General features: G+C 34.1%; 1 protein-coding gene across 1 annotated transcript in view; it reads right to left on the bottom strand.

Moving 5' to 3' along the window:
- rdgB (retinal degeneration B) overlaps positions 1-14,029 on the bottom strand; it is a 148,854-nt gene that overhangs the window by 34,223 nt on the left and 100,602 nt on the right. Inside the window, 6 exon segments of the mRNA XM_072541108.1 lie at positions 4,715-4,986; positions 7,782-7,807; positions 7,810-7,961; positions 10,706-10,866; positions 11,116-11,370; positions 11,918-12,180. Coding sequence (XP_072397209.1) covers positions 4,715-4,986; positions 7,782-7,807; positions 7,810-7,961; positions 10,706-10,866; positions 11,116-11,370; positions 11,918-12,180 — 1,129 coding nt within the window.

Below are 14,029 nucleotides of genomic sequence, written 5' to 3'. Positions count from 1 at the left end.
TTTTTCAGATGAACAACAAGGATTCAGATCCGGAAGTCCTGCGTAGATGCCGTATTTGTACTAAAACAAATCACAGAAAAGGCCATCGAGTACAATGAACCATATCTATATTTTATAGTCTTATATCCATAGTATATATAGCTATAGTTTTATATCCAAGTCGAACCTACTATATAAAAGAAACATGCCAATCAATATTATCATATTGTATATTAATGTAACATACAAACAATCGAAAACATCTACTTACATAATCGAATACATGCAAAGATAAATGGAAAACTAACACAGTGTATACCAGTACAAAGCGGGGTCAGAGAGGGTGACTCGTTAAGCCCACTTCTCTTTAATATAATAATGGACGAAATAATAACAGTACGTAAAAGTCATGGTTACAGAATGGGGAACAAAGAAATCGAAATGTTATGTTATGCAGACGACGCCGCATTAATCGCCGAGAAAAAGACGAGCTCCAAAGATTAACACACATCTCCAATACAACAGCCAAGAAATACAATATGATAATATCAGCAGAAAAAAACAAATGTATAACAACATCTAAATACGCACTACGATGTAAAATCGAAATTGATGGGAAATAATAAAGCAGGAAGCAAGGTTTAGATATCAGGGAATACATATAACTAGTTACGGAGATGTTGAAGAAAAAGTACGACAACAAAGCTTAAAAGCAAGTAAAGCGACAGAGTCTCTTAATGACACAATTTGGAAGAACAAACACCTAAGACAAGACACAAAAACAAGAATCTATAAAGCAGCAATTAGACCTATATTAACATACACGGCATATACGAGACCTGACACGTCCAAAACGAGAAGACTACTAGAAACAACACAGATGAAAAAACTTCGAGGCGAATATCATGGAAAGTCTGTTGGATAGGGAGAGAAGCGAAACATAAGAAGATCATGCATATAGAAGACATAAATGGATGGGTTACAAAACGGAAACAGGAGTGGAACGAACCCAGTAGAACGGCAGAGGATAAGATCGTATGAATAGTACGAGATAAGTCACCAAATAGACGAAGAAGTATTGGCAGTCCAAGAAAAAATGGTGCGATAATTTAAACAATTTAGGCTATTATTAAAGAAGAAACATGCTTTAAAGCCTACATACAAGAAGGAAGAAGAAGAAGAGAACGAATTTGCTCCAAAATGAACCGTTTAAAAGCTATATAAACAAGGAACGTAGAAAAAAAAAACGACGTTTTTAGTAATTTTTAAATATTTTAATTTTTTTTATTAATATTCTCGACCTATTTGACAGAGAGGGAACGTCAAATATTATTATTGAAGTTATCACACAACTTTTTCTGCAAAAACCGAATACCACCTCTCACATCCACCTCAAATGAGATCCGCCCAGTTCTACAATCAAGTTAAGGACTGAAAATAAAAAGTTAGCATCAATAATAAAATAATAAGTTATTCCTACATATAGTTAGTTCCATATATATTCCGTATATTCCATAGTTAAACTTATACAATGACAAAAATTTATGAAAAAATATTCAAAAATATCAAAGCTTGTTTGATATACTATGGTCTACGTTTTAATAAATTAATCTGATATGTTGTGAGTAAAAATAAGTTTTCTATCGACAGCTTTCGCATAATGTATTTAATATTTAAAATGATTTACACAGAACTTTCTAAATCAAATATTTCATATGTTAATCAATTTAGAACTGCAATCAATTCTTAAACATGATTTTGAAAACACAAACTAGTTAGTACTAAATATAATGTTAATGCATATTTACAAATAGTTCAGTATCTAGAAAAGAAGTACTTGATAATAATATTAATTCTACTAATAAAATAAAAGAATGTTGTAAACATACAAATCACCAAATATATTTTCAAAATATTACTCGGTTAATCTACTGGATCAGCTAGTTAAAAAATACAAACCACCAATTATTGGAAAAGTTTTCCTACAAAATGATTAGAAAATTAACTTATCCAAATACTACAAAAACAAAATCTATCGAACTCTCTAAGGGAAAGATAATTAAAGAGCTTCTGAAACTGTTTTCTTGTGGAATTTTCAAGTTAAATATTATTTTATATGAGATTAAACTACAATTAATTGTGATGATAATTAAATTTTACATTTGTTATGACGTTTTGATTTCCAATCCTGAAAGAATCGCTTCCAAAAAAAATTTAAATTACGAAATTATCAGATTTAACCTGAAAATCTTCTTCTTCTTCCTTATTGGGTAATATCCCAGGGATAATTTGCCCAGCTAATAACCTGAAAATCTTTATCAATTGGCGTGGCGTTGAATGGCAAAGTCAATTTGACAGTTGACTTACTTGGTCTCGATCTTGTTGGCAAATAGAAACGTTTTGAGTGAAATTATGAAAGACGTTGTTATTCGTCGGATTGATTGGATATAAAATTCTGATCTTTTTGAGCTTATGTAGTTAATTATAGATGATGTGTCTCTGACCTGCTATTATTTCATCAATGTTGGTATATTCTTATTGCTCACTTCTTCTTTCTGTATTGCGATATGTAACTAAAGTATTGACAAAACCAGAAAAGCCATAAGTAAACGGCATTTCTTGTTTCTAAATTCTTCTTATCAGAAAATTTAAAAGCATAGAAAATAAACACATCTATTTTTACCCTATTTCTCCTTAAAACGATAGAGAAACGATAGACGTGGAAAGCAGAGAAAAGACATGTGGAAAAGATATAGCTATGTGTGCATTCATTGCCATAGAAGGGCATTACATAAAAATTCGTTTGAATCCAAAAAAATTGTATTAGAAAAGAAGATGAAAATAATTACGGCTTATCTCGGATATGAACAATCAGTGGGACTGCAGCAAAAGGATGTCTCCAAGCGAAAGTGCAACCATCCCTGCTTTGGTCTTTGTTCGTCAATCATCTGACCAAACTACATAAATCTGCTTTTTAATTTACTGTAATTATCCTCAATTTAATAAAAAATGTTTCCTTATTTTAAGTAGGGCCTTCAAGTAAACCAAGGCATAAGAAGTTTGATACAATTAACCAGAGGAATAATATTAAACGAGGCTTGTTCAACTGAAACCTATTTTTGGTCCAGAAAAAAATGATTGCCAATATATCTACAAATAAGTAACACTACAATTAAGGCACATATCCCATTGTTTCACCAACCGATGCGATGTATAAACTATTTTTCTTCGTCCACCTGAAACGCCTTTCTCAGTGGCCCAAAGATGTTAAAATCGCAAGGCGATAAGTCGGGACGACAGGGTAGACGCTCTAATATCCTCAATATCTTTCCTTGTAGATTTTCTTTCACTACTTTGGCAACATGAGGCCGAACATTCTCGTGCAGAAGAATGACACCATGTGAGAGCTTCACTGGACGATTCTGTCTTATTGCTTGATGGAGCTTGTTTAAAGTTTCATTATAGACGTTTCTTCGCAAGCTTTTTTGGTATTGTGACAAAAGGCGGGGAAGTCGTTGCGGGTAAACTTTGCTATAAGCCAGTTTGTGTACGTTACTATGGACATATCCTATACTTACACCAACATTTTCTGAAATTGCTCTGATTGAAATTCAACGGTTTTCTCTAATCAAGCCTTCCACCATGCCACATTTTTGTCTGTTGATGCTGTACTCAATACACCTGGTAGCGACTTCTCATCCAACCCCTCTCTTCCACTTTTAAATGGTGGACACCTTTCCTTGACAGTTGGATATCACTCTAAAAATTCCATGGACTGACTGACCATGTTAGAAACGAAGTTTTAAGACGTATGAATAGAGATCGTGAACTTGGAAGATATCTTATCGTGGTCATACGAGTATATTCAGACGCGAGAGGTATAACGTACTACAACTAATATTGCATCAAGGAATGGACAGGACAAGATCTCAAAACTTTAGTAAGAATCCTCCAAAAAAGAGATAAATTTGCAGAAGTCATCGCCAATCTCCATTGGAGACGGCAACTTAGAAGAAGATTGCATATTCAAACGTTTTCCTTTTATGTTAAAATAATACCTTTAAAATTCGTCTTCATTCTCGCTATCAGGGCAGCATCGTCTGCATAACTTAAGTTTTTCACGTCAGTATTTTTCATTTTATGTCATTTTCCTTTGAGCATTTTCACCATTACCTTACCCATGATATTAAATAGTAATGAACTTAAATTTTTACGGAATTCTATTTACTCTTTATGAGTTTTGTACGAAAATTTGATAACATACTGAATTCTAACAACTGAATTATTTTAAAAACTTTCTGTAAGTCTACAAAACAGAGTAATGGCATGAAATTTCTATCCTGTAATATACATATATTCTTACAAATTTCTAAATTAAAAATATCTTTATATATCAAAAATATATTGTTGGGGTTTGAAATGTATCATTAAGTAAAACATTCAATATCAGAGTAAGTTTAATACTTTACCAAAGTCCCCCGAATTATTTTAGAATTTGCAAGCAATATAAAAGGATACACATGATTGAACAAGCCTGATAACTCCAATATAACTCCAATTAAAATAGAGAAATATCAAGAAAAAAAAAACAAAAATTCTACATTCACAGATAAAAATTAAAAAGAGTAAAACTAAAAATAATGAGAAAGTTACAATGATTTAAGTATTGAAAAAATATAAAAATATTTTCTAGATACTAAACTGGTAATAATTTAAATAATTATTTAATTATTACCTCCTTCTTCTACAAAATGCTTGCCCTGGAAGGCCAAAATGACCCCTCGGTATGACCATTCTGGCGTTCCCTTGGGCGGGACGAGAGCCACCGTGAGCCATCAAAATCGATAGATGTGCTGCATATCCCTCCACCAAAATAGTCGCTTGAGATTGTTGTTTCTTGGTAGCTTTTCCAATAATGAAGATCTGCTTTTGTTTCAAGCCGACAGACGTGTAAACGCTTATATCCTTCGCACTGCCGTACGCAGAATGTATAACCACGCCGTGATTCTAAAATGTGCAAATAAAACATTTTACTTCTAAATAATGCAGTATAAGTCGACACCAAATGGGTGAAACCTTCAAGGTCATCCTATCCGGTACATCGAGAAGCAAGTATTCAGTTCTATGATAGTGAGAGAAGCTTAAACATCCATTTACTTACACCAATTTTAGTCGATTTGCAACGTTGTAGAGTTTTCATATAAAAATTAAGCGGTGAAATATTTTTTTAATAAAATGAATGTGCCGTAACGTAAGTGCCGTAAAAAATCGGCACTTACGAAAAGTGTACAACCTTGTGAAATCATATACAGTAAGGTCTCGTTTTATGCGGTGGATACGTTCGCATAAAATCGCATAAAAAAGACATAACTTGCCTTGAAACAGTAGGGATACGTTCCGTAGCCTTCTAAAATTACAAAAAACCAAGACAAAAACAAAAAAGTTTCCAGAAATTAAAAGAAATAGGCTGCATAATACATTACTTCGATATCTGACATAAATTCACACAAAAGATTAAAAAACGATTTGTACCGTTTGCAAGTGACTCAAAATCATCTTCATAGCTCACGATATCTTGACATGCAGTTCTTCAGCTCACGTTGTACTTTAAAGGCTCGTTCGGAATTGGGGTCATTAATAAGAAAATGATTTTCTAATTTACTGCAAAGTAGAAGACCTTCCCAAATTAATTTGGCATTGAGGGGGGTTGGTTTTTCTTCCTCGTCATTATCATCTTCTATACTCAAGACGCCATCTAAAGTTAGATCTAAAGTTTGATCAATTATATCATGGTCACTTAATGCATCATCCACAAGCAATTCATCTATATCATCGTGGCTGAAGGTATTAAAACCATCTCCGCCAATTTCATGTGGCAAATTTATTATTTCAGTTGATAGTGTCGATGTTTGAATGGTTGCATTGCTTGTTGCAACCTTTTTTCAACAGGCATTTAAACTTCTTGGTCTTATTTGAGCGGAAGCAGATGCAACATGAAACAAACAATTAAAAATAGAAAATTGCTTCCACATTTTTTTTACTGTTGTGATTTGTAAGATGTAATATTTTTGAAAGCTGCACTTATGCCTTGATCTAATGGTTGCGTAAGGCTTGTTGTATTGGACGGAAGAAATACTATTTGAACGTTTGTATGTTTTAAGTGTGATGACCTGCTGCATTAACAATAATTAATAAAACTTTAAAATCGATAGATTTTTCCTTCATATAGGCTTCTACTTCTGGCACGAAGCAATTATTCAATTATTCTGTAAAAATAGCTGTTGTCACCCAGGCTTTCTTGTTATCCATCCAACAAAGATGTAAAACAACTGCACTAGCAGTTGTTTTACATCTTTGCCTTTTAAAGCACGTGGCCTAAAAGATTTTTTTATTAAGAGCGGCTTCAACATCCAATCTCCTGATGATATCATCAATCATATGATGAAGATTTGAAAGAATTGAATAAGAGGAAAAAGTTGATATAATATTAAATGTTTTTAGGTGTCAGTTTATTCAGCGTCAAAATTTGCTTCGCCACACCTAATAAACTACAAAAAAGTTCTCACAAATACAGCTAGATGCATGTGACCAAGGTATACTACGGAGACAGAAATATAATGTTTTTTCTTCTTAGCGAAAATTCATCAAAAATATTTAAGGGAACTAAATGATGCAGGAAGTAGAAAAAGTATGAGAAGGGAATTTTAGAAACTTGAGTTTAGCTGGAAAAAATAAAAAAAGGCTGACAGAGAAACATAAAATTAAACATTTAAGGCTGCAATACCTGAGGAACATTGAGGAAGCTGTAGAAGCAAATAAATGTATAATGTTTACTGACGAGACTTATTTATTAATGAGTTATATTTCAAAAAAACAATCGGTGTGATACCACCAATAATTGACTAAACCCGTGTTAAAAGGACAACGTTTAATTATTGTTGGGACAAGAAATGAAAAATATTTATTCCTGGATCTTATTTGAGGTGAAAGTCGACGTCAAAATCTGGAGACTAACGTGCGTTCAAATAGTGTTGGATAATGTGCCATACCGTAATAAACAGGAAGGTAAATGTCTCTCAACGCATAGAAGAAGTGTGTTATGGAAAAATGACTTCGAGTAAGAAATACACTGCTTCTATGTTGAAGCCTGATATGTATAACATAATAAAATTGCATAAACCTTGATATGAAAAATATGCAATCGATAAAATTATACGAGCACAAAGATATGATGTATTTAGACTCCACCATACCATTCAGATTTAAACACTATTAAAATGGTTTGAAATAATTAAAAGGCTGTGGTATACCGTATTAATTTGCGAATTCTTAAAGTCGTGAACAGTGAAGATAGATAAAAAAAAGTAAAGTTCGTATAACCTTCTGGCTAAGGTCTAGTGTTAGGGTTTTCAGGTCGCGAAAGCGCCCCTAATAGGACTTAACGACTACTTTCGTAACTACTTTTTTTTTCGTAAAATTGAAACTTTTGTCGCTGTCGGGATACGAACCCGGGTTCTCCAGCTTGTTAAGCCAGTAACATAGCCACTGGGCTACGGCTGCCACAATGAAGCTAGGAAACAGTTTTATTTTATTCGACATACTGATATAAAAATATGTTAATTATCGTGATGTCAAGTGTCAAAACAAGCATCGTATCCAATATATTAGTTAAATTTTTATTGAATAATATAAGAGCATTAGCCGCGAAACCTGCTGCGTGATTTCAGTTTTTATTTTCTTTTAACGTTCAAAATGAAGACGACCGGATGTTTTTAATTTATGATATGTAGGTTCAAACGTACCTCCACTAAATTATTGAGATATGCAGCTTATGTCCAAGTGGATCAGTTGACAGACCATCGGCGAACGATATTAATCCATGTGGAAAGTTGTGTTGGGATAACCAAGACACAACTCTCCTATGTTGCATATCTGGTCTTCCAGTTATATAGATAATCAGGTATCCAAGTTCCTGCCAATGTCTGAAATATTAAAAAACAATGATTAACTATACTATTCTATATACACACATGTCCAAAAGTTTGGAATACGTACCAATAATATATCTACGCCTATGGTGGTTTTAAAATTGTTATTAATATTCATTCTAGAGCGTTTTTAAATGAAAATGATGAACAATTTGAATCATTTTTGTATGATTTTGATCACATTCTGATACACATACGCTCATTGGCGTATTTACACATTTTTTCAGTTTTTGTTTAAATTTAAATTGATCCGTTTAAAAATGCCTAGAAACGTGATATCTCATTTTGACATACCTAGAGTAATTTCTTTGTTAAAACAGGGTTTTAGTCAAAGTTATAACGCGAATATTGTTGATGCTACCAGAGTGCTGTATCGAAAATTAAAAAAAAATCCAAGATACAAATGACGTTAGGGATCGTCCCAAAAGTGGTAGAAGTCGATGTACAACAGCAGCATAAGACCGGCAAATACCATTGATAGCTCGTAGAAATCGTCTGAAATCTACAAGTGGTATATCCAGAGAAATTTCTAGGCTTCAAGGACTGAATATTTCACGGCAAACAATAACACGCAGACTAAATGCAGCAAATTTATATCGTAGAAGACCGCTACGTATTCCTAAACTAACCTACCAACACAAAATAGTAAGGTTGCAATGGGCTAGAGAAATGGTGCATCATGGTCCTAACTGGAATAACGTGATTTTCTCTGATGAGTCAAAAATTGGCTTGGTATCTGATTCGCGAACAACACTGGTTTGGAGGGACCCTGGACGACAAACCCGACTAGAAACAGCCCAACCGCGTGTCTCATTTGAAGGTGGCAGTATTATGGTTTGAGGTGGTATTATGAGTGGTACACGTACGCCACTGCTGGTTCTATAGAGAAGAGTCACTGGTGCTGTGTACATCGAGGAAGTTTTAAATCCTATCGTACGTCTATTGAAAGGGGCAGTAGGTGATGAATTTGTGTTTATGCACGACAACGCACCTCCTCATCGAACAGCAGCAGTACAAAATTTTCTGGAAGAAGAAGAAATATCTACATTACAGTGGTCCTCGAATTCCCCCGACATGAACGTTATTGAACATGCTTGTGACATTCTCAAAACACGCATCAAGAAGCGAAACAATCCCCCTATTACACTTCTAGAACTAAAAGATGCTGCCCGTGAAGAATGGGAGAGAATTCCGCAAGCCCAGCTCGACCAGTTAATCGGCAGCATGCCAAATCGCCTACAGGCATGCATACAGGCCAATTAAGGAATTACTAATTATTAGTTTTATCAAAAACTATTTTTTTCTATACTAATTTACTTTTTAAATATAAGTTGTACATTGTAAGTTTTTCACTCCAAGAGAATAAATAATTTTTTTGCATATCGTTTATCTGGTTTTGAGATTTATTTAGTGTTGCTGAGAATTGAAACAAAATGATGTTTAATTATTCAGAAGAGTTTATATATAAAAATCAATAAAAAGATGAAATATTCAAATATTCCAAACTTTTTGACATATATGTGCACAAGTACGTTTTGTCACTTCCAGCCTTACTTAAACCGGCCTATTCGAATGGTTTTAGTAAGTTAATAGGGCTATTTAGCATGAGATATTTTGTGAAGTGTGTATATCAAGTACATCCTTTGTTGCAATGAGTCTGTCTTCCTTTCCCAGCGAGATTAAAACTCACGACTAACGGAATTTTTTCTAGGAAAGTAACGCTTTAAACACTGCTAAATTATTTTTTTTTATGCAAAACGGCATTGCCCTTGATAACGCTGTGCTGGTTTCAAAAATTCACTAATTAATAAACGTTTTTTTCTCTCTATAGCTTGGGCTATAGGTAGAATTTTCGAAATACTGTTCCAGTGTGTTGTACATTTGTTCTCTTTGTTTCTTCTCGTTGTCTTTGTTAAAACCTTATATTCTTTGCATTCCTTATTCGTTGGATTATATGGTATAAACAATTATACCAAATAAATTAGAGTTAGAATAGAACAGGCTAGAAGTGCATTCAATAACATAAAACAAATATTATGTTGTAGACCTCAGCCTAAATCTTAGAAAACTAGTATCAAAGTGTTATGTATTTTCTGTTCTTTTGTAAGGTGTGGAGACATGGACTTTAAATAAACAATGTCCCAATAAATTAGAAGCATTTGAAATGGGAACATATCGAAGAATGCTGAGAATCTCCTGGATAGACAGACTAACCTATGAAGAAGTACTAAGAAGAATAGAGAACAGCAGAGAGATACTGGATTCCATTAAAATAAAAAAACTACAATATCTGGGTCATATAACACGTGGTGACATATATGAATTCCTAAAATATTGCAGGAAAAGATTCAAGGAAAGCCCAGCATAGGTAGAAGAAAAATGTCCTGGCAGAGAAACCTCAGAGAAAGGTTTGGATGCAGCTCAACTGAACTCTTTCGGGCTGTAGTGTCAAAAGTCAGAATAGCAATGATGATTGTCAACCTTTGTCTAGGAAATGGCACGTAAAGAATATTCGTTGGAGTACTATTCGAAGTAATACTTCCACCAGAACCATGAATTTGCTTTACTGTTCTTAAACATAGAGATGAATGCAGTCTTGTGATTTCATATTTTTGCGTTTTTATGGTAAACATTATATTACTTTCTAAAATCTCTCTACTATATTTTGTATAGAAATACTATTTATTAATATACACTACGTAATATAAAAAACAACTGAAAGATCAATAAAAAATTACCTTACAACGTCGACAGCTCCGGCTCTAACTTTTGGATCGCGTCCAGTGACAGAAACACTAGCTGTAAATGAACCGTCTATACTGAACACAATGCATTCAGTTTTAGGGGGAACCACAGCCAGAAAGAAATCTACGGCAGTATGATCTCCTCTTACCACCATCTAAAATAAAAAAATACCATAAATAAAAATATTTCGTAAGTGTCTGCATTTGAATTGGTAACTCCGTGTTATGACGCTATTTCTGTCTCCCATGGCCTCATCAGACGCAGAGGCTTGATACAAAATCGAACACGAGACAAGTTGATTCCATATTCTTTAAATCTACATTAGAGACGAAAGGAGAGGTCAATAAAATAAACTTTATATCTGACACCAAAATATAAATTAGTAAAATAGCCATTTACTTACCTTAATGGGATAAAGTCCGTAGGTGAGTGCTTTTTCATCGGGGATACAAAACGTTATTCTACCCGTTTTATCGGTAACTTCAGTAGATAAATGAGTCCATTCACCCAATGGAGCATCTTTCATTACGTGAATGTCAACCTTTTCTCCCGTTAGAGTTATCATATCCAAAGGCCCATACATGAACCTCGCAGTTAAGACCTGCGGTGCATTCTCACGAACAATGACATCGTTTGCTCTGTGATTGGCAGTAACATTCTAAAAAATATTTAATTTACTATTATTTCAGCTATTATATTATATCATATTATACTATGTATATTCCACGCGGTCTATCCAAAAAGTATCCAACCTTTTTCTATAATTTCGCGTAAAAATGTTCCAGCGCTCTCTGTGGCGTACAAGCATAATCAGTAACATAATTAATTAGATAGTTTAAGTCAAATAAATATCAGTTATTTTTCAAACTTTATAATCTTTATAAAATTAATATACTCAGTGGCAAAAATTGGAATTGATTGACAAGCAAGTGTAGAAAAATACATCGTTTAATTTGTCTGGAAAGGACTATTCATTTCCCCAATTAAATTAAGGTGGTTACAAATACAACAAAGAAAACAATTAGAATTGCGACAAAACAATTACAACTTGAAAATAAAAATCGACCTGTTTTGTACTTTTTCCAAACTCTATCAAGAGTAAAATTATGGATTTTATGCGTTACTTTTGGAACACACTATATTAATCCATTGAATAATGCTACTACATTTCGAAACAGCCTAAATATCACTATAGTATATCATACCTTCAGTTTAACGGATGTCCTTTTTCGTATCCACTTCTCTCTCGGTTGTCCCGGTCGGAACATCTGTTCCATGTTATTATCACCTGGCAGGGAAGTTACTTCTATACCTCCTATTTGCCTTAAGATAAAAGCTATAACATCACAACTTTCCCAATAACTTGCGTGGAATAAATGAGGTAGAGCGTTTGTTGGAAAGTTTGAAAGTCCTTCCGGGCAATAGAGAGCGTAATCCATTCGTTTTCCTCCCCACCATTTTTGTTGCACTAGAAATATCAAAGTATGTGTTAATTAGAAACCACAATGTAATCTTACGTACAATTCACACATACACAAAAAAACTAAAATTTTTAATTAAAATCTTTGCGTAAATATGTCATTTAGTTGGAATCAAGGAGGAAGTTTGAGACTAAATGTACCTGGTGGTTGTCAGACAAAGTTCGAGAAGAAATAAAAGAGAAAACTGTAGAAAGTGACAAGACAACAGATCTGACACAGACCTTCACAAGTATAAAATCGCCAAAAAGGAAACGAACGTAACAGTAGCATAATCTAAAAAGCAAAAGCGTATAAAAATCTATACGGCGAACTTGATACTACCATCGAATAAAGAAAGCAAAATATTTCTCTAAATGAATGTTACAGGAATGATAAATGAAAAGTCTAAAAGCTTAGACATTTCTCAAATGTTCAATAAAGTCTAACAGAGAGGTCTACTCTATAAAAAGAGCACTATCCAGCAACCATTTGCTCTTCCTCAAATGCTATATATCAGAGAGATGCTTTGAGTAAAATTCCACGACCAACAATCCAAGATATGTCCTTTAAACTGAAGTGTCTCACAGGGTAGTGTCTTTAGATCCTTGCACAGCCTATATAAATGAAAATCCTGTAAAAGACTGTCAACATAACCTGAATGTACTTAATAATCGGTACAACAGATGGTGAACGAAAATAAATAAAGCAAAATCCAATCAAATAACATTTACCAACCGCCACAATACATACCCATCTGTAAGAATGCAAAATAATACTACTACTTTTGCTACTACATGTCGGTTTATAACGTTCTCCGCCGTTTTCCGACTTACAATCGCCACTTCGTTCGGTCGTTCCATAGGTATTCCTTTTCTCTAATTTGTTCATGGCCTATCTCATTTACTCTTGTCTTCTGTATGCCATTTTAGTTTCATCATCATCATCATCATCCAGCCTTCTGCGTTCAAAGTTGAACATAGGCCTCCCCTAATTTCTGCCAGTACTGTTGGTCTTCAGTTTCCTGCAGCCAATTCCCAGCGATTCCTTTGACTTTGTCTGTCCATATTGTAGTCTACATCGACTTCTTTTGTGTGCCTTTGACGCCTATTCTTCTTATTTCCTCGTTTATAACTCTGTCTCTGACAGTCAGTCCAAGTAACGACCCTTCCATTCTTCTTTGGGCTACTCGGAGTTTGGTGGCTGTGGTCTAGATTAAGGAAAGATTTTCGGCGCCGTAAGTCATGACTGAAAGTATACATTGGTCGAACGTCCTGTTCTTCAAATAAAATTTATCATGTTGCTCCAAAAGAGGTCTGATAGAACCCGTTATGCGGTCCATGCTAGTGATTCTTCTTTGAGGTTCAGTGTTGTTTGTCCCTGGCAATTTGAATTTCACGACCTAAGTATTTATATTTATGAACTAATGCAATTTCGTGGTAGCCGACTTTTGAATTTTCGTTTGGTACCAGATTTGTTATAACTTGAAGTTATCTGTTATCAGAACTCCGCAAATCGTATGTGGGAGAGCATTACGCCGTCGACATTGATTCCTCTGGCGTTCCACTCCAATTGCTTGAAAGCATGTTCCAAAACTGCAGTAAATAGTTTGGGAGATAACGTGTCTCCTTGTCTGATTACTCCAAACCAGATAAATTGTTTTATTGATAAGTCATCTGTGATCGTTCATTTTATTCCCACTATTTCTCTAATGCATTTGTTGTTTATTATTTCTCTTCTAGATCTTCCTGCTGTCATTCTCCAAAAAACCATGTTCGTTGCTCTCAGCGTTGTTAATGCGCTTTCTTTTCAGTGGCCATACTACAGTCTCATATATATTCTTTTTATTTTTTTTGCTGA

The sequence above is a fragment of the Diabrotica undecimpunctata genome, chromosome 8, assembly GCF_040954645.1.
Source record: "Diabrotica undecimpunctata isolate CICGRU chromosome 8, icDiaUnde3, whole genome shotgun sequence".
Lineage (NCBI taxonomy): Eukaryota > Metazoa > Arthropoda > Insecta > Coleoptera > Chrysomelidae > Diabrotica > Diabrotica undecimpunctata.
Note: the sequence above shows the minus strand (reverse complement) of the source record. Positions and strands in the feature narration are given on the sequence as shown.